This window comes from Triticum urartu, chromosome 4 (genome assembly GCF_003073215.2).
Source record: "Triticum urartu cultivar G1812 chromosome 4, Tu2.1, whole genome shotgun sequence".
Taxonomy (NCBI): domain Eukaryota; kingdom Viridiplantae; phylum Streptophyta; class Magnoliopsida; order Poales; family Poaceae; genus Triticum; species Triticum urartu.
Window position 1 is genome coordinate 284,482,938 of NC_053025.1, and position 21,606 is coordinate 284,504,543.

The 21,606-nt window shown below is 47.7% G+C and overlaps 1 protein-coding gene across 1 annotated transcript; it reads left to right on the forward strand.

The window, feature by feature from the left end:
• Window positions 1-18,537: 18,537 nt before the first annotated feature.
• On the forward strand, window positions 18,538-21,606 carry LOC125551494 (RNA-binding protein CP29B, chloroplastic-like). Its single transcript, XM_048714751.1, has 4 exons — window positions 18,538-18,933; window positions 20,634-20,735; window positions 21,049-21,375; window positions 21,475-21,606. The coding sequence occupies exons 1-4, from the start codon at window positions 18,628-18,630 to the stop codon at window positions 21,538-21,540; spliced, it is 801 nt and encodes a 266-aa protein (XP_048570708.1). The 5' UTR covers window positions 18,538-18,627; the 3' UTR covers window positions 21,541-21,606.

Here is a 21,606-nt window from a genome sequence, read left to right on the forward strand (position 1 = left end):
AAGCACAAGTGCTCCCTAAGTGGTTTTGATAATTGATGACAACATATCTCTTGTTGGACTAACACTTCTATCTAGCATGTTTCAGATAAGTTTATCAATGGAGTGGCATGGAATAAAGGTTGTGGGAACTCCTTAGATGCTAAGGACAAAGGATTGGCTAAAGCTTCAAGCTCAAGACTCTTCATTTTACATTTTAGTGATCCAAGATCACATTGAGTCCATAGGAAAAGCCAATACTATCAAGGAGGGATGAGGTGTTGCTTAATGAGCCTCTTGCTTCATGTGCTTGATGATATGCTCCAAAATCCTCAACTACTTTCCCATATCCACATATGACCTAAACCCTAAGCCAAACTCGGTCCTACCGATTCTTCCTATCCGGCGCCACCGAGTTTCATTTGTCATTGGCCACTACCAAACCCTAGCAATTCGGTTCTACCGATAAGGATCTCGGTCTCACCGAGATGGGATTGTAAACTCTCTGTTGCCTATTGTAATATTCTCGGTCTCACCCAGATATGCAATCGGTCCCACCGAGATTGCAATGTAAACTCAGTGTTTCCCCTTTGTAACTTTCCGGTCTCACCGAGTTCCACTCGGTCCCACCGAAAGAGCAAATCGGTCCCGCCGAGTTTGCCTGACCAACTCTCTGGTTAGCTAATTCCCAAACTCGGTCTCACCGAGTTTGTGTGATCGGTCTCACCGAGATTACGTTATGCCCAAACCCTAACCGAATCGGTCCTACCGAGTTGCATGTCAGTCCCACCGAAATTCCTAACGGTCACTAGGTTTACTACTTCGGTCAGACCGAGTTTATTTATTCGGTCCCACCGAGATTGGAAAACTGTGTAACGGTTGGATTTTGTGTGGAGGCTATATATACCCCTCCACCTCCTTCTCATTCAGTGAGAGAGCCATCAGAACACACACATCATTCCAACTCATTTGTTCTGAGAGAGAACCACCTACTCATGTGTTGAGACCAAGACATTCCATTCCTACCACATGAATCTTGATCTCTAGCCTTCCCAAGTTGCTTTCCACTCAAATCTTCTTACCACCAAATCCAAATCCTATGAGAGAGAGTTGAGTGTTGGGGAGACTATCATTTGAAGCACAAGAGCAAGGAGTTCATTACCTACACACCATTTGTTACTTCTTGGAGAGTGGTGTCTCCTAGATTGGCTAGGTGTCACTTGGGAGCCTCCGACAAGATTGTGGAGTTGAACCAAGGAGTTTGTAAGGGCAAGGAGATCGCCTACTTCGTGAAGATCTACCGCTAGTGAGGCAAGTCCTTCGTGGGCGATGGCCATGGTGGGATAGACAAGGTTGCTTCTTCGTGGACCCTTTGTGGGTGGTTGCTTCTTCGTGGACCCTTCGTGGGTGGAGCCCTTCGTGGACTCGCGCAACCGTTGCCCTTGGGTGGAGCCCTGTGTGGACTCGCGCAACCGTTACCCTTCGTGGGTTGAAGTCTCCATCAACGTGGATGTAGGATAGCACCACCTATCCGAACCACGAGAAAAACATCCGTGTCTCCAATTGCGTTTGATCTTTCCAAACCCTTCCCTTTACATTCTTGCAAGTTGCATGCTTTACATTCCGCTGCTCATATACTCTTTGCATGCTTGCTTGATATGTATTGTGTGTGTTGAAATTGTGCCTAAACTCCACTTAAATCGAAAAAGATTAAAAATTGCAACTTTAGCACCTAGTGTCTAATCACCCCCCCTTTAGACACATCTACTTCTAGATCCTACATTCTCCCTCTCTATCCTGTTGTGATGAATTTGAGTTTTCCCTTTTGGATTTTGTTTTATCATATTGAATACTTTTATGGATTTAAGAGCACTTGATGTATGTCTTGCTATGAATACCCGTGCTGACAATGGGGTATCATATTGATTCACTTGATATGTGTTTTGGCACTCAAGTCGCGGATCCCCGAGGTGACATTGGGGTAATCTATGCATAGGGATTGACGCACATTCTCGTCTTTATTTCTCCGGTAGTAATCTCGAGGCACTCTTTGAGGTTATTTGTGTTGGATTGAGCATTATGAATTTGAAATTGTTTGATGCATATCGTATAATCAACTCACGGATACTCGCGGTGACATTGGGTGTCTAGGCAACATTAGAGTTGGTTGTTCTGTATCATATGGTGTTATTTTAGTATGACCTCTTGGATAGATCGATCAGAAAGAATAGCTTGGTTTTATTTTAGTATGAACTCTAGGATAGATTGATCGGAAAGAATAGCTTTGAGGTGGTTTTGTACCCTACAAACAATTTCTTCTAATGTTCTCTGCTAGATAAGAACTTTGGAGTGATTCTTCATCGAACGTTGAGGGATGGTTATATGATCCAATTATATTAGTATTGTTGGGAGATTGCACTAGTGAAAGTACGGACCCTAGTCCTTGTTTTCAAGCATTGCAATATCATTTGTGCTCTGTTTTATCAATAGCTACATTGCTGTTTTTTATTGTTCCTATTACAAAAATCAATATCTACTATCATTACTACACTAGTATCACCATCTCTTCGCTGAACTAGTGCACCTATATAATGTACCATTGTATTTGGTGTGTTGGGGACACAAGAGACTTTTTATTATTTGGTTGCAGGGTTGTTTAAGAGAGACCATCTTTATCCTACGCCTCCCACGGATTGATAAACCTTAGGTCATCCACTTAAGGGAATATTGCTATTGGCCTACTAAACTCTACGCTTGGAGGCCCAACATGATTCTACAAGAATAAAGTTGTGTAGTAGACATCATTCTAGGTAAAGCAAATCTCAAGTGTGTGTAGAGTTGTATCGGTGGTCAATAGAACTTGAAGAGAGTATAAATTCTACATTTAGCTCCTCATTGGAATCAACACTCTTATTTATCGAAAAAAACTACAATTTATCCCTTGTACTTGTGGGTTATCATGTCCCAAAAAGCCCTACCTAACCACCTGCCCGCTCGACACCTATCGGCAAGTTCTTGACAACTACCATAGTGGAACGGTGGGAGGAAGCTTATCGGTCTTGAGGATGTTAGCCCGAAGCTTGACAACAACTTGAGTATTGATCTTCATGGTTTTGATTACCAAGTATTGAGTGTTTAGAAGGTCATTCTCTGACAAGACCTTGTCATCAGGAAGGATGCAACTGTATGTGCATAGTTCGGGTATGAACACCCATGTTCAATACACCGACACTATTGCAGTTAACACACCTTTCCACTTCTTATTTGCTTATCTAGCATGCTCCAGCCTACATACTGAAGATATCATTTGGAGATCATGTTGTTTACCATGGATATATTTGGTTTATGTTTAGCATGTTGTACTTAACATGCCTTTCGATGTTCTTAGATAGGAAAATATTGGGAATGAATATTGTTTTCCATCGAGGTTAGTTTCATCTGATGGCTTATGTATACTCCCTCGGCCCCATAATATAAGATGTTAATACATCCAATATGTGAGTTTATTGGATGTAATAAGATCTTATATATTGAGACGAAGGGAGTATTGTACTACATCATTGTGCAATTGCAGTTTAGCTTCTCAAATTAACTTGTTTCCTATAGGCACATATGTTACTGGTAAAGATCTGTGCTTCGACACTTTGTGCGTATGGGGCAATGAGATATTCATGAAGCAGCATCAAGTGAGGAAACTAATAAAGATTGTTAGTAAAGAGATATTCATAGGCACATATTTGTTTATACTTTATCCAAGACAACAGTGAACTGCAGGATAATAACTAAGAACTCTATAGCCTTCTTTTTACTACCCATAATGAGTTGTTAGATGACAATGTTTCAATCTTTTTTATTTGAAGTGGTTCTCAAAGCAGTTTATTCAAGATTTCCTCTTAAACTACATGATTGGTGGTCATGCAAAGGTTAAAGTATTTCTACCAAACTATAATGTATATCTAGAAGTCCTCATGAAGACAGTGAAGGATGGGTGGTCGGCCCTCACAAGGGGTTGGACTAGAGTCGTGCATGCATTCGTCATAATGGAGGGCATAATATGAGCATTAAGCTTTACCTTTTACAACAACCAGAACATCTTTTGCCTCTTTCTTTACCGTCTTTAATATATTATACAACCCTAGTTCATCATTCTTTATTTGGTGCTTATGTAATTCTTGAACATATGTACGTGTGAATTGAATAATGCAATGGTTTTGAACCTGATGGATATGAAAAAAGTTATTGCCTACTTTTTAATTAAATTTATGTACAATTTTAAATTACATTGATTAAATTAGGGAGAAAATACGGTCTGCGGGTCATTACGCCACACACGGTTTATAAAGCATAGTGTGTGTGATATACCAAAAAACCAAATATTCTGACACGTTTCACAAAGAGAAAACTTGTGGACCATGCACACACTTGCCGTTTTCAAACCGTGTGTGACGTCAGATAATATCGCATATGGTGCAACCGAACTAAATATTTGTGATAGTCTCTATCGTACACGCTTTACAATCATGAATTGTTTGTGATGTTGTTCGCATCGTAAACGTTGCACCACATAATAGCTTGTGTGATAGTTATCTGAAAGAGCAACTATCCCTGGGTGGTTTTGGTAATTCCTAACAACATATAGCTCATTGAGCTAATACTATTTCAAGATAAATATTTTAGGAAAGCTCAATGATTGGCATGGCATGGATTAGAAATGTGAACCCCTCAGAATGCTAAGGACAAAAGATTGGCTCAAGCTCTAAAGCTCAAGACTCTACATTTTACCTTTTAGTGATCCAAGATCACATTGAGTCCATAGGAAAAGCCAATACTACTAAAAGGGGATGAGGTGTTGCTTAATGGGTTACTTGCTCAAAATTCTTAGTGATATGCTCCAAAACCCTCAACCACTTTCTCATATCCACATATGTCCCAAACCAAAAGCCAAACTCGGCCCCACCGAAACTTTCCATCCGGCGCCACCGAGTTCATTTGACATAGCCACTGCCACAAACCCTAGTCACTTCGGTCTCACCGATAGGGATCTCGGTCTCAGCGAGATGGGATTGCAAACTCTCTGTTTCCCTTCATAACGTTTCGGTCTAACCGAGATGAGCGATCGGTCCCACCGAGTTCGCAATGCAAACTCTTTGTTTCCCCTTTGTAATGTTTCGGTCAAACCGAGATGAGCGAATCGATCCCACCGAGTTTGCCTGACCAACTCTCTAGTTAGCTTATTTCCAAAATTGGTCCCACCGAGTTTGTGTAATCGACCTCACCGAGAATACGTTATGCCTAACCCTAATGAAATCGGTACCGCCGAGTTAACGAGTCGGTCCCACCGAAAATCCTAATGTTCACATTTTGAACTGAATCGGTCCGACCGAGTTTCACGATTCGGTCTCACCGAGTTTGGTAAATTGTGTGTAACGATTAGATTTTGTGTGGAGGCTATATATACCCCTCCACCCACTCTTCACTCATGGAGAGAGCCATCAGAACATGCCTACACTTCCAACTTACATTTTCTTAGAGAGAACCACCTACACTTGTGTTGAGGTCAAGATATTCCATTCCAACCATATGAATCTTGATCTCTAGCCTTCTCCAAGATGCTTTCCACTCAAATCATCTTTCCACAAAATCCAAATCAGTGAGAGAGAGTTGAGTGTTGGGGAGACTATCATTTGAACCACAAGAGCAAGGAGTTCATCATCAACACACCATCTATTACCTTTTGGAAAGTGGTGTCTCCTAGATTGGTTAGGTGTCACTTGGGAGCCTCCGTCAAGATTGTGAAGTTGAACGAAGGAGTTCGTACGGGAAAGAATATCGCCTACTTTGTGAAGATCTACCCTAGTGAGGCAAGTCCTTCGTGGGAGATGGCCATGGTGGGATAGACAAGGTTGCTTCTTCGTGGACCCATCGTGGGTGGAGCCCTCCGTGGACTCGTGCAACTGTTACCCTTTGTGGGTTGAAGTCTCCATCAACGTGGATGTACGATAGCACCACCTATCAGAACCAAGCCAAAAATCTTCGTGTCTACATTGCGTTTGCTCCCTCCAAACTCCTCCCTTTACCTTCATGTGCAATGTTTTACATTCCGCTGCTATACTCTTAGACTTGCATGTGTAGGTTGTTTACTTGACTAGTGCTAAGTTGATAAAATCTGCGAAGACTTCAAATTGGGAAAAGGCTCGATTTTTATTTGGTTAAGTAGTCTAATCACCCCCCCCTCTAGACATACTTTCGATCCTACAAGTGGTATCAGAGCTTTGGTCTCCATTTGCCTTGATTTCCATAGCTTTTGGTGATCATAGCCTTGGTTTCACAAGTTAGGAGAGTATGGCATCTAGCGAGGGAAATTATCACCGTAGAGGTCCTTACTTTGATGGTACAAATTTTGCTAGTTGGAATCATAAGATGAAAATACATATTCTTGGACATAACCCTGCCGTTTGGGCTATTGTGTGTATTGGCTTGCTAGGTGAATTCTTTGATGGGAGAGAACCCAACTGTGAAGCTAGCGTGGAAGACTTGAAGATGCTACAATACAATGCTCAAGCTTGTGATATTCTCTTCATCGGATTGTGCCCCGAAGAATTCAACAAAATCAGCCGTCTTGAGAATCCAAAGGAAATTTGGGATACTTTGATTGATATGCACGAAGGTACCAACCCTGTCAAGGAATCCAAATTGGATGTGCTTCAAAGTCAACTTGACAAGTTCAAAATGAAGGATGGTGAAGGTGTCGCTAAAATGTACTCTAGGCTTGCTCTCATCACAAATGAGATTGCCGGCTTAGGAAGTGAAGAGATGACCGATAGATTCATCATCAAGAAGATCCTAAGAGCCTTGGATGGAAAGTATGATACCCTGTGCACATTGATCCAAATGATGCCCAATTACAAAGATTTCAAGCCAACGGAAGTCATTGGAAGAATTGTTGCTCATGAGATGTCACTCAAGGATAAGGAAGAGCTTCACAACAAGTCAAGTGGTGCTTACAAAGCCTCATGTGATGCTCCCACATCATCAAGTGAGAAACAAGCCTTCAATGAAGAATTGAGCCTAATGGTGAAGAATTTCAACTAGTTCTACAAGAGTAGAAGCAAGGAAAGAAGTTCCAAGTCAAGGTCCTACGATGACAAAAGATCTTCAAGTCGTGAATGTAATTGCTACAATTGTGGTAGACCGGGACACTATTCCAATGAGTGTACGGATCCCTACAAAAGAAGAGAAGATTCTCCCAAAAGAAGTAGGAGAGAAGAATCGCCACTAAGAGAGAGAAGGAGTAGAGATGATCGTTATGAATGAAGAACATCACGGAGAAGCAAGGAATCAGAAAGGAAGGACAAATCATCAAGGAGCTACACAAAACGAAGACATCAAGCTCATGTTAGTGAATGGGTATCCGGCTCCGACTTCGACAATCACTCTGAGAGAAGTTATCACTCCGACTCCGAATATACTCAAGATGAAGGTGTTGCTGGTCTAGCACTTGTGTCAACCAACTCCTACGACATATTTGAGTCACCAAATGAAGGAATTGGAAGATGCTTCATGGCTAGAGTATGAGTTTGAGTCTCCGAATCATCTCCTTGCTACCAGTGACCTCCAAATCAGTGAGAGAGAGTTGAGTGTTGGGGAGACTATCATTTGAAGCACAAGAGCAAGGAGTTCATCATCAACACACCATCTATTACCTTTTGGAGAGTGGTGTCTCCTAGATTGGTTAGGTGTCACTTGGGAGCCTCCGTCAAGATTGTGGAGTTGAACCAAGGAGTTTGTATGGGCAAGGAGATCGCCTACTTCATGAAGATCTACCCTAGTGAGGCAAGTCCTTCGTGGGCGATGGCCATGGTGGGATACAAAAGGTTGCTTCTTCGTGGACCCTTCGTGGGTGGATGCTTCCGTGGATTCACGCAATTGTTACCCTTCGTGGGTTGAAGTCTCCATCAACGTGGATGTACGATAGCACCACCTATCGGAACCATGCCAAAAATCTCCGTGTCTACATTGCGTTTGCTCCCTCCAAACACCTCCCTTTACCTTCATGTGCAATGTTTTACATTCCGCTACTATACTCTTAGACTTGCATGTGTAGGTTGTTTACTTGACTAGTGCTAAGTTGCTAAAATCTGCCAAGACGTAAAATTGGGAAAAGGCTAGATTTTTATTTGGTAAAGTAGTCTAATCACCCCCCCTCTAGACATACTTTCGATCCTACATTATCCCATCAGACACGAGTACACCTGTCGGACATTTTATAAACTTATCTGACACATGTACGATGATTAAATTATCTTGTTAATATAAATCACAAACGGTGCGACAAAAGTAAATGTGTGCAATAGTCTCCTTACCATACATGCTTTATAACCGTGCATTATTTGTCATGGGACGTGCTTCATAAATGTTGTACAACAGAATATCGTGTGCGATGGTAATACCATCCCACACGACTAGCAAGGATGGATCATTTGGGAAATTTGATATATCACAAATGGTTGTGTGACGACTCATGTTCAGGGTAGATGCGGGCATCACATACGCTTAGTTCTACCAAATGTAAGCTTACTTGCTCCCTAGGACCGCTGATTTTCTGGATCGTGTGAGATGGAACCCCCTATAGCACACATGTAAGGCAATGGTTTAAAACTCTGTCGTGAAAAGGGTAAGAACCATTTGTATAGGATGTCGCTGCACCAGTGGTTGGTCCCTTCGTCAAGTGGAGGTTCAGAATGCATTCCTTCATGTTGTCTTAGAGGAAGATGTTTACATGGGGCAACCTCCTTGATTTGTTGATGCTGATCAACTACGTCATCTTTGTCAGCTGATTGAGGTGATTTATGGTCTCAAATAGACCCCTCACACTTGGCATGCCCATCTTAGTTCAGCTCTTCGGTCACATGGATTTGTTTCGTCTGCTGCACACATATTTGTTCCTTTTACAATGCCCTAAGGTCATGATGTATCTGTTTGTTTATGTTGATGATATTATTCTAATCAATTCTTCATCTGCTGCAGCTGACTAGCTAATATTAAATCTTCGACATGATTTTGCTGCCACAGATCTCAGACCTATTCATTGTTTTTGGGATTGGAAGATACTCATACTATTGTTTGTCTCTCGCTCACTCAGAACAAATATTCCCAAGATCTCCTTCGTCGGGCTGGCATGTTGAAGTGTAAGCCCGTATCTACGCCCATGGCTATAACTAAGAAGATTTATACTGATGTTGGTGTGCTTCTCTCTTCTGATGACGCTACGGAGTATTGCAACATTGTTGGTGGTCTTTAGTATCTCACCATCACTCGACTAGATATTCCTTTGCAGTTAATCTTTTCTGCCGGTGTCTTCATGCGCCTCGCGACACACACTGGTCCATGGTCAAACACATTATGCGTTATGTCAGACCCACTGCTTCTTTTGGTTTGTGTTTAGCATGCCTCCTCTGGTGTGTTGTCTGCCTTTTCTGATGCGGATTGGGTGGTGAGTCCTGATGATCAGCAATCCATGGGTGGATCTGTGTTTTTTGGCTTAAACTTGACCGCCTAGAATGCTTGGAAGCAAGCCACCATTTCTCGGAGTAGCATAGAAGCTGAGCACAAAGTTGTTGCCAGTTCTACTACTGAACTTAATTGGGTATAGTCCTTGCTGCAAGAGTTGGGTATCCCTCAAGACATGCCTCTAGTTCTCTGATGTGATTATACTGCGCCACTTATGTTTCATCCAACACTGTTCTCCATGCACTGATGAAACATATTGAAGTAGACTTTCATTTTGTAAGGGAACATGTTGCACAGAAGCTATTACAAATCAAGTTGATCTCGTCTAAAAATCAACTTGCTGACATCTTTACTAAGCCATTGCCAATTCCTGTTTGAAGTATGTCAGCGCAAACTTAACCTTCTTGACACCGGTTCAGATTCTGGGAGGGTGTTAGAATTCAGACTGTATACGACTGTAGCTTTTAACCTTCCATATATATCTTCTTATACCAACACATGCAATATATATAGAGATGTACACACACCCCCAAGGGTCATGCGATTCCCTTGGATCCTCCTAAACATAATTTGTACACTAAAAACAACAACTCATACACTAATACTCCCTCCTTTCTGGTTTATTGGGCTCATCTTATTTTCTTGGTTTTCCATATTATAAGTCTCATTTTCACTTCTTTCCACCACATGTTCACATTTTAAGGTGCATTAAATTGATGCAAGGAAGGGTTAAAAGAAACTAACCAATGCATGTAGCCATTCTTGTGTTAGACAAACTAGGGTTTGGAACAATGCTCGATACCCTTGGTGGGTACGGCTGTCATATATTTATAAGAGGGAACTGTACAAATACAGGTTATGTTACAACACGTATATCTACTATATACTTAGTCTAACACCCTCCCTCAATCTTAACTATGTCCTGAAACACTCAGAAGGTTAAGATTGCGTTGACATCCTTTGAACGAAGGCAAGGGTAAGGGTTTAGTGAAAATATCAGCAAGTTGATCCTTAGAAGAAACAAACTTGATCTGAAGGAGCTTCTGAGCAACACGTTCCCTCACAAAGTGATAGTCAACTTCGATGTGCTTCGTTCGTGCATGAAATACTGGATTGGTTGAAAGATATGTGGCACCAATTTTATCACACCAAAGGATAGGCGGCTGAGTTGGAGAGACCTTCAACTCTCGAAGCAACAATTGCACCCACATGATCTTAGCTGTGGCATTAACAACCGCTTTGTACTCAGCTTCAGTACTACTCCGAGACACCGTAGCTTGCTTGCAAGCTTGTCAGGCGATCAAGTTAGGTCCAAAGAACACAGCATGTCCCCCTGTGGACCGCCGATCATTAGGACTACTAGCCCAGTCGGCATCAAAAAATGTTGAGATTAGTCCAGAAGGTGCAGGCTGAAGATGGAGACCATATGAACCAGTGTGACGAACATAGCGCAAGATGCGCTTAACGGCTAACCAGTGAGGATCACACGGTGAATGATGGTACTGGCACACACGGTTAACTACAAATGATATGTCTGGTCAAGTGATGAGCAAGTACTACAACCCACCAACAATGCTGCCGTACTCAGTGGCATCCTCGGGAGAGAGCAAGTCACCAACAAGAGCTATTAGTTTGTCTGTGGCAGACATAGGAGTCATAGCAGCCTTGCACTGCAACATACCTGCACGACGTAGGAGATCCTGGGAGTACTTCTTCTGAGTAAGAGTTAAGCCACCATGAGAATGAAGAACCTCCAGACCCAGAAAATAATGTAGTCTCCCAAGATCCTTAACAGAAAACTCAGCACCAAGAGAGGACACAAGCCGATCCGTAGCAGCAGCAGACGAACTGACAAGGATGATGCCATCAACATAGACTAGAATGTCCATAGTCACCTCCGGTCGCTGAAAAATAAACAAAGACGTGTCCGCTGCAGAAGGCACAAACCCATGCGCACGAAGAGCAGCGCCAAGACGTGCATGCCACGCACGAGGGGCCTACTTCAGACCATAGAGAGCTTTGACAAGACGACACAAATGATGTGCCTGAGCAGGATCAACAAAAACTGGCGGCTGACGCATATAAACCTCTTCTTCCAGAACTCCATGGAGAAAAGCATTCTGAACGTCAAGCTGTCGAAGCGACCATCCTCGAGTAATAGCCAAGGAGAGAAGAACATGAATAGTGGTTGGTTTAATAACAGGACTGAATGTGTCTGCATAATCAATGCCATACCGTTGTTTGAATCCCTTGGCAACCAGGCGTGCCTTGTATCTCTCAGTGGAGCCATCAGCATGTTTCTTCACCTTGAATACCCATTTAGAGTCAATGACATTGACACCAGATGGAGGTGGAACCAAACGTGAAGTGTTGTTTCTTTGAAGAGCATGGATCCCCTGCTCCATCGCAGCACGCTAGTGTGGAATGCCAAGTGTTGCCTGAAAATGTTGCAGTTCAGTCGTAGGATCGGCCTCAGCATGCGCCATACAGGCCGCAAGCCACGCGACAGTGCCATCAGTGCGCTTCTTCGGTTGGAAGATGCCACTCTTGCTGCGAGTATGAGGACGCAGGATGACGGGCGGAGGTGGCGGTGGAGCAGCCACCACAGAGGAGCCACTGTCCAGCAGCGGCGAGGAGGACGCGCTTGTGGGCGAGCCAACGATCGCGTCCGATGGCATGGTCAGGGTCGACGCCGGGCCTGGAGTGATCGGCGAAGACAGGCCGGGTGTGATCGGCGAAAACAAGCCAGGCGATGACAACCCACCCGAAGCATCGAGCGGTGAGGCCGTCGGCCCAGGTGACAGTGCCACGGGGTCAGCCGGCCCAGGCGACAGCGCCACGGGGTCAGCCGGCCTAGGGGACAACACCGCGGGGTCAGCCGGCCCAGGCAAAAGTGAGGTTGCCGACCCAGGCGACGTGGGCCGCCCCATCGGATCCACGTGCATGGGACATGCACGCCCGATCATCGCCGGGAACAGCCAGCGTAGCAGCGGGAGCAGCCGGTGTAGTGGCAGCTGGCGCAATTGAGGCCTCATTATCATCATCAAGAAGCTCAAGTCGAGCACCTCATCCAGTCCCTGCACCATGGTTAGGCAACAACAGAGGAGAATATGCAACATCCACAAATTGATCAGGCAAAACTGGAAAAGAGTGCAACTCGATGATGGGAGTATCAGTGGATGATGTGAATGTGGAAAAAGGGAAGACGGTCTCATCGAACACAACATCACGGGAAATGTAAACATGATTCGTCGGAATGTGGAGACACTTGTAACCTTTGTGGAGAGGACTGTACCCAAGGAACACACATTTTTTTTGATCGATACTCAAGTTTATGCTTATTGTATGGACGAAGATGCGGCCAACACGCACAACCGAACACTTTGAGAAAGGAGTAATCTGGAGTTTCATGAAGCAACACTTCTAGAGGAGACTTCATGTGAAGAAGTCTTGTGGGAATCATGTTTATCAAAAAACAAGTAGTAACAAAAGCGTCACTCCAGAACCGAAAAGGGACAGAGGCATGTGCAAGAAGTGCTAGACCAGTTTCAACTATGTGACGGTGCTTGCGCTCAGCTGCATCGTTCTGCTGATGTGTATGAGGACAAGGCACATGGCATGAGATGCCAAGCTTCTGAAAGAAGGTGTTAAGATTACGATATTCACCCTCCCCCCAGTCAAATTGAACATTGATACTGTTGTGCTTAAGCAACCACTCAACATATGCTTGAAATTCAATAAAGACATGAAACACATCAGATTTGCGCTTAATAAGATAAATCCAAGTAAATCGACTGAAAGCATTGATGAAACTGACATAATAGTTGTGACCACTAACAGAAGTTTGGGCATAGCCCCACACATCTAAAAACACAAGTTCGAGAGGAGCCTTGACAACATGACTTGATACAGAAAAAGGCAACTGATGAATCTTGCCTTGTTGACAGGCATCACACACTAGAAACTCCTTATTACTTGACTCAACAGGAAGACTATGACGATGAAGCACATGGCGCACAATGGGAGTGGCAGGGTGGCCAAGGCGAGAATGCCACTGCGATGATGACACCCGAACACCACTGAAAACTTGAGATACTCATGGCACATCAAGCGCATATAATCCATCGTGAGCTCGACCACTAAGTAGAACGTTCCTCGTGTCCCGGTCCTTAACAAAAAATTGGAAAGGGTGAAACTCAACAAACACATTGTTTTCACAAGTTAATTTAGGAACCGAGAGTGAACTATGTGTGACTGAAGGAACACGAAGGACATCAAGAAGACACAAGGTTTTAGTGGTACGCAAAAGAAGAAATGCCTGACCAACATGTGAGATGGGCATACCTGATCCATTGGCAGTGTGGACTTGATCATGACTGGTGTAGGACTGGCGAGTGGTCAGCTTGTCAAGCTGGCTCGTCAAATGGTCCATGGCGCATGTGTCCATGTACCAGGCAGGATCCACAGAATATGAAGGAGTGAACCCAGGCTCCTGTGTAGTGAGAGCAGCTTGCTTCTCGTTACCCTTCCCATTGTTCCCAATGCCAAGGAAATCACGTTTGAAGCGACGATGGCATAGAGATGCCAAGTGCCCCTCAATGCCGCAGAGCTGACACTCAACCCCACCACCACATGCCTTGCAGTGTAGCGGCTTGCGGCTAGCCGTCGGAGGAGGTGGAGCGGGCGGACGGGGCTGGTTGCCCGCGGACGGCGGCATTTTCGGCTTGGCACCACGGGCACCCCCGTGGAGAGCAGCGTTCGCAGAAGGGCACTCCATGTAGACTCCGACGGAGCGGCGGGCAGCGAGCCGCTATTCGGTGTTGAGGAGGCGCGCATAGAGGTCGCGAGGCGGCATTGGCGTGTCACGTCCATTGATGTTTTCGACAAGAAAATCATAGTCCTCATCAAGCCCAGTGAGAATGAACGAAGTAAACTCCTCATCACGGAGAGGTTTCCCAATGGACGACAGTGTATCAGCCAAATTTTTGACCTTGTTAAAGAATGCCGTGACGGAGAGATCATTTTTCTTGACCTCACCCAGCTGGTTACAAATGGAAGAAGAACGTGCCAGCGACTGCTAGGAGAAGCTGGAGTCGAGCGTGGCCCATGCATCCCTCGACGTCGCGGCAAAAACCACCATGCCGGCCACGGAGGGAGTGAGCGAGGACTGAATGGCACCCAGAATAGCTTCATCCTGAGCGATCCACCGACGATGGGCAGGGTTGGACACCATGACGGAGCCACCAGCGGCCGAGGGCACCGGAACCATGGTCGGAGGACACGGCAGCGTACCATCGACATACCCCTCAAGGTAGTGACTACGCATGAGCGGCAACACCTGAGCGCGCCACAGAAGGTAGTTATCAGTAGAGAGCTTCACCGTCACCAGGTAAGCGAAGTGGAACGGTCCTGGTTCAGCCACCGATGCGGAGAGCTGCGAGTCATATGTCGGAGGAGCACTATATGGAATCAGCGCATCGGCCGACGGAAGCACACGGTAGTGTTGATGATGACCGTAGGGCGTCGTAGGAGGTACGTCGTAGGACTGCATCGGCGCGACGTATGGCACAGAGGCAGCGTAGGGCGCCGCAGAGGATGGGGCATACGGCGACGGCACGACGTACGACGCTAGATACGGCCCGCCGTAGGGCACCACGGAGGACAGAGGATACGGGGCCGGCGCGACGTACGGCGACGGATACGGCCCGCCGTAGGGCACCTGGACGGCGGCACCACGGGGGCTTGGAGCCGGCGGCGCATCATGAGACGGAGTCCCGCCGTAAGGCAGCTGCATAGAGGCGCCATAGTTCGACACCAAGGATGCATCACGGGGCAGCTGTGCGGGATCATAGGAGTTCGGCGCCAGGGACGCATCACAGGAGAGCGACGCATCACGGGCGAGCGAAGGATGGATCGTGGGCGATCGGGGCGCTGGTGGTCGCGATCCCGATGTAGTCGGACGGGCCCAGGCGAGCGGGGTGGACGCCATGAACGGCGATTCCGTCGCCAGGGTTGACGGAGGCGGCACGGCGACGGCGGCCGACGCGGCAGCGGCAGAGGAGGCGGAAGCACGACGCGGATCGAACGCGTCGTCTGATACCATGTTAGACAAACTAGGGTTTGGAACAATGCTCGATACCCTTGGTAGGTACGGCTGTCATTTATTTATAAGAGGGAACCGTACAAATACAGGTTAGGTTACAATACGTATATCTACTATATACTTAGTCTAACATCCTGTCATCCATGCATACACAGTAGTTAATGCATATTAAAGTTTGAGTGATTTTGTAAACTACGATATACAGTCCTCCATTCACCTTCTACCTTGATTGATGAGATTTCAGATTTAAGCCTTATAAACGAAAAGGAGGGAGTAACTGAACAAATAAGGACTTACAAGGAAATTAATTAGCTTGTGCCACTCCGAGGAGCATTCAAATTAGCTTGTGCCAAGGAACAAACAAGAACAACACTCCCCTTTGGTAACGACGATTCATCTATTTTATTCCTAACCAAACTAACCGATTGTTTGGTTTTGTTTTGCTTCAGTAAACAAATGCCTAGGCTAAGAGCATCTCTAGCAGATCCCGCAACATGTCGTTCCAGAAAATCATTTACGGTATTCCATAAACGTTCTTTGTAGGACACCGGCGCACAGCTAGAACATATCTTGTATATCGATCTTGCAAATTTAAACATACTAGTTTGCGCTAAAACATCTCGCCAAAGTTTGTCACAAGCATAGCATAGTATACGAGAGTTCATCACATGCATAGCATAGGGGAGTTTTTAATACAGTCCGAAATTAAACACGCATAGCATAGATCTACTCGTCGCGAAGGAGCTGGTGCCGCGGGTGTGCCTTGCCTCCCTCTATCTGTCTGATGTGGGAGGGCGGACGAAGGAGCTGCCAGCCTTGTCATTGTGGAGGCGCTTGCGGTCGCCATACCCAGAACCCACAGACGACATCTCCGGCAAGATCCGGCGGAGAAATGCAAAGGAAAAGGTGCCCGGAGAAGAAGGGATTTGATGCCGGAGGAAGGAGCTTTGCAGCGGAGGAGGGTGGGAGGTTTGTGGGACGGGAACCCTAAACTGCGTCGGAGAAAACGGGAGTGGTTACAGTCCTCCTCTAGAAATTTTACGAGCCGGCCCTTTTTTAACGGATCTGAGAGCAATTCCAACGAGGCGACCCAAACGAACATGCGCTTTGTCCGCTTTTTCGTCCGTTTGGGTTGGCCAGGCGGACGTGCGCGTCCGCATTCTTAAATGGGCCGGCTTGACCGCCCAACGGAGAGGCTGACCCAAATGTGCCAGCGTGAAAAAAAATAGCTCGCACAAAATAAACATAATTAAACATAAGTGGCCGGTCAACCGCCGGCCAAAGTCCACTTAAACCTAATTAAACATTAATTAAAACATAAAAAAGTCTTCGGCGCCCCACACGCTGCCCTAGACATCGTCGTCCTTGCCCTTGCCCTTGCCGTCGACGGCGCCGTCGCCATCGCCGGTGAGGTCGATGAAGACGGGAGCAGGGCCAGCCCACCCGAACGCCGCCTGGTACGCTGCTAGGGCAGCCTCCTCCGGCGTCTGTTGGGTGGCGGCATTGTGGCTAGCTGCACGCGCTCCTCCTCCTCTTCCTCCTCGAGCCGGAGCGCCTCCACGTCGCGTTGGAGCATGGCCTCGCAACGCATCTGCTTCTCGTCGTTGATCTTCTCCTGGCGGAGTCAGTGCGTCTTCCAGCGCTATGGTGGGCGGCCTCCTGCGCCGGCGTCGCGGCGAAGTGGACAGGAGGTGCGCTCACCCACTCGCGGTACTGGCACGTCCATGAGTAGTCCTCCTCCGGCCAAGTGGATGGAGGAGGGAGCGCTTTCGCGTCGGCTCCAGCTCCGGCTCCGGCTTGGGCTCGACGGGCGGCGACGATGGCGGCGGCGACAAGAACAGCGGGGTGTGGACGGAGTCCCCCGCCACCGATAGGGCAAGGGCTTGCTCCAGCCCATCCCAGTGCGCGTCCTCCTCGAGGCGGCTAGCCTCCAACGCGTGTTGCAGGGCCTCCTCGAGGGCGGCTTGGTACTCCGCCCCTGCCTCCATGTCCTCCGGCTCTACCTGCGGGGGCGGCGGTGGGAACGACGGCGGGACGACGTCGACGCCTACACGCCGTTGCTCCTCGTGTTCGAGGGCGAACCAAGCCTCCCAGTTGGGAGAGTCCGCGGCGTACTCAGGCAGCCGACGCTGCTCCAATGTGAGCTGCGCGCGGCGCCTGCGCACCTCCTCGTCGTGCGCCCACTGGCTCCGCGGAACCGCCGACACCGGGCTCCGCTGCGGATCCAGGTGCCAATGGTGCGGCAGCGTGACGTCGGGGTAGGGCAGCGACTGCCTGTACTCCCAGTGCCACCACGCTTGATGCACCGGGATGTGCAGGCACCGGCGACCTGGGCGGAAACGCGCCAGCGTCTAAGGAGGAGGGGGAGGAAAGTATGGGAGGACGAGGCGCCGTGGGTGCCTTTGCCCTTGCCCTTGCCGTTGCTGCTGCCGAAGAGGCCCATGGCGCACTAGGGTTTGCTGTCGTCGGCGAGGAAGCAAAGGGACTGGTGAGGGGCCAGATGTGGATGGAAGTGGAGGAGGCCGGCCCCCGCCGCACGCGTGCTTAAAAAAGGACGCTTTCACTAGCTGACTAATGGGCCCGCTGTTGGTGGTCGTTATAAATAAGACAACGGACGGCGGATGGGTGGCCTACAAGTGGGGATACGGCGGACGCCGAGGAGACGCGCGGCGCGTCCGCTTCGCGTCCGCGCCGACGCATTTCAGGCACCATTTTAAATCGAAAATGGATCGATGCAAATATAACGCCAACATGATTTGTGTTTGGATTGATGTGTTTGATCTTCACTTTTATTCATGCCAATCCAAACAGACACAAGCAGACAAAATGCATTTAGTTGCTCTGATCGAGCCTGTTTTTAGGCTCGTCTTGTAAACCGTCCCGTAAAACGCAGTTCGCCGGAATTGCTATATTATATATGAGTACCCCTCCCATATAAAACCCTCCCGACTTGTCGTTCTCTCTTCACTGAGCTGCATTCTCTATTTTTCTCTCGACTCAAACCTTATCCCCCAAACACGATCAACCCAATCGTCCCCATGGCGGCCACGCTCTTCTCCATCTCCCCCATGTTCCTCTCCCTCCCCTCGTCCTCCTCCTCATTTAAGCAGGCCCCCTCCGCATTCTTTCCCTCGAAGACCCCGCAGCACCGCGCCCTCGCCTCCGCTGGCTGGAGGCACCCGCTCGCTTCCTTGGCCGTGTCCGTGTCGTCAGATGTCGAGACGGAGGTCGCCCAGGAGTTCTCGGAGGACCTAAGGGTGTTCGTTGGCAACCTCCCCTTCAGCGTCGACAGCGCCCAGCTAGCCGGCCTATTCGAGCAGGCTGGCTCCGTTGAGATGGTCGAGGTACTATATAGATTGGTTGCCTCGTTACATTCTGGGCACTGATTCATATGTACGATATGTTCCTACTTCAGGGAAGTTGAGGGCCCGTGTGTGTGAAATTAGAAATGGTTTGGTCGTTTGGTGTCTTATTAACTAATTTTTGTGCTTTACATTTAGCTCAGGGGAAATCATGCGTGTAACTGAGGGAATTTTAGGCCTTTTCTGAATACCTATAGCAGTACTAGCGTGCGAAACATAGAAGTTTATTAACAAAAATATTGGTGTTTCCTCACACGCTGATGATGTCTAAGAATGTGCTAATAAATTGGTCAATAAAGCAAAGCCTTGTCAAAAAAGCCAAATTAATAAAAAAAATAAAGGAGGAAGACCCCGGGCCTTTGCATCTCGACGATGCATGCAGCCACTTTATTAATTATTCACAAAAACCTTATAAAGTAATACATCAGTAAGTCTCAAGCCACCATTTGTCGCTACTCCTATCCACTTGATGAAGGGGTGCCGATAGTCCAAGCCGAATACCAAATAGACCTCGCAGCAAAGCCTAACATCTAAAACCGGAGGCCCCAACCAAGCCACATTGCCGGGTCTGGGGCACACACCGGTTCGGTGCACTCTTAGAGGCGGCCGCCGCCATCTTCCACTGATCCATCTTCAGAGCAGTTATTGACGGATCTACCTTGCCAGGTCTGCCATCGACATCACCATGACGCCAGACAGCGCAATCCTCCTGCGCGAGTTCGTCTACACGCATCGAACGGTGACACTCCATAGCGCCATGTTGCCGAGATCCGACGTCGTCAATGCGGAGGAAGTAACACCGCTCCACCTCTAAGCCCCTCCAGTCAGCACCTCTTGCATCGCCGGCCACCTGCCGTGATGCCATGCAAGTCCAACCCTCGGAAATCACGCAGGGAATCACGATCTTCAAGACGACGCCCTCGGGAGGGGAAATGACGTGAATCGACGCCATTGTCTGGCCCTGCAACGCAGGACCTAGGCTTTCACCCGAAAAAAGTGGCCCGAGAGTTGAAGAGGTCGGAGAGCTCCACGACGGCCCCCAGGAGGAAAGCGACATCTGCAGACGCCGTGTCGTTGGCTTTCGCCCGGAGCCACGGTACCTCCGCACCCTCACGCTGCCGGATGAAGATGGGGGAACACCAGCGCGGCCGGCATGCGAACCCACTAGCCCAAGCACCTGCTGCACGGCGATGGCGCAATCACTACGCAGGACCACCAACCTCACCGCCGGCCAGAGCCAACGGGCTAGATCGGGACGCCGTCGCATCGAGGCAGCCACGAGCAGCCGGCAGGCCATCAGCCGTGAGAGGACGCCGAGCCGGGTAGCCACCATGCTGGCCGGAGAAGCCGAGGACGAGCGTCCCACCACCACGGGCTCACACCGCAAGCCGAGGCCGTCGCGCGCGCGGAGAGCCTCGCCGCCGCCGTCCTCCGGCGTGTGCTTCGCCCGGCGGACTGATCCGGCGGCGGCGGGAGGGGGGAGTCGTACTGAAGGGGGGACGGCGCCAGAGCAGGTATGGCCCCCCAAGCCGCCCTAGGGACGACGCGGGGTCAGATTGGGTGCCCACTTTTGGAGTTCCACTCTGTTCTGATTGATTATTGCACATGGCGGATCAGAAATGTCAGACCTATAGCCCAATTCAAATCGTAGCATGCTTAACTGCTTTGCTTTATTGTCACAGGTCATCTATGACAAATTGACTGGACGAAGCCGTGGATTTGGGTTTGTAACTATGTCTACTGTCGAAGAGGTTGAGGAGGCAGTTGAGCGGCTCAATGGCTATGTGAGCACTCATTTATTCCTTTAAAAGCATTGTTTCTAACCTGCTACTGCTTTTGCCCTCTTGTTTCATCTTTTATTGTTTGTAAGCTACTTTCGTTATGTTTTTACAGGTTTACTGATTGGTTCAGCTTGTTATGTTTCTCCTTGGTTCTGCAGTTCCAACCTCTTGTTTCTTCCTGAGAAATACAGTTCAGAGTTTTAGATAAAATTGTTAGTTAGTTTAGCTTTTGTTGCTTGACCTAACTGTACGATTTCTATACTAGGATGTGTAGTTGTATGCTTGAGTAATTGGCTGACCTCATCTCTAATATCAGGTACTTGATGGGAGAAGTTTGAAGGTGAATTCAGGGCCGCCACCACCCAGGGACCAATCCTCACCAAGAGGATTTAGAGAGCAATCAGGCGGATTCAGGCAGCAATCCTCACGTGGGCCTGGTGGTGGGGACAATAGGGTCTATGTGGGTAATCTTTCTTGGAATGTCGATGACTCAGCTCTTGCAAACTTATTCAATCAGCAAGGGAGTGTCTTGGGGGCCAGAGTCATCTATGACAGGGAGAGTGGGAGGTCAAGGGGATTTGGTTTTGTCACATATGGTACCAGTGATGAAGTTGAGAAAGCAGTATCTAATCTTGACGGCTCTGTGAGTTTTCACTCATTTAACTGGCTGCTTACACCTGTGACCCTTCATTATTGTTCTTTCAGCGTGGTGCTAAATGAGTTTCTTTTTCCTGTTCCACAGGACTTGGATGGAAGACAGATCCGTGTTACAGTAGCAGAAGTGAGACAACCTAGGCGAGAATATTAAAAATCCTATTTTAGATGAAGCGAAGCGGAACTATGTAATGCTGCCAGGTTTTTGCCCTCTAGTACA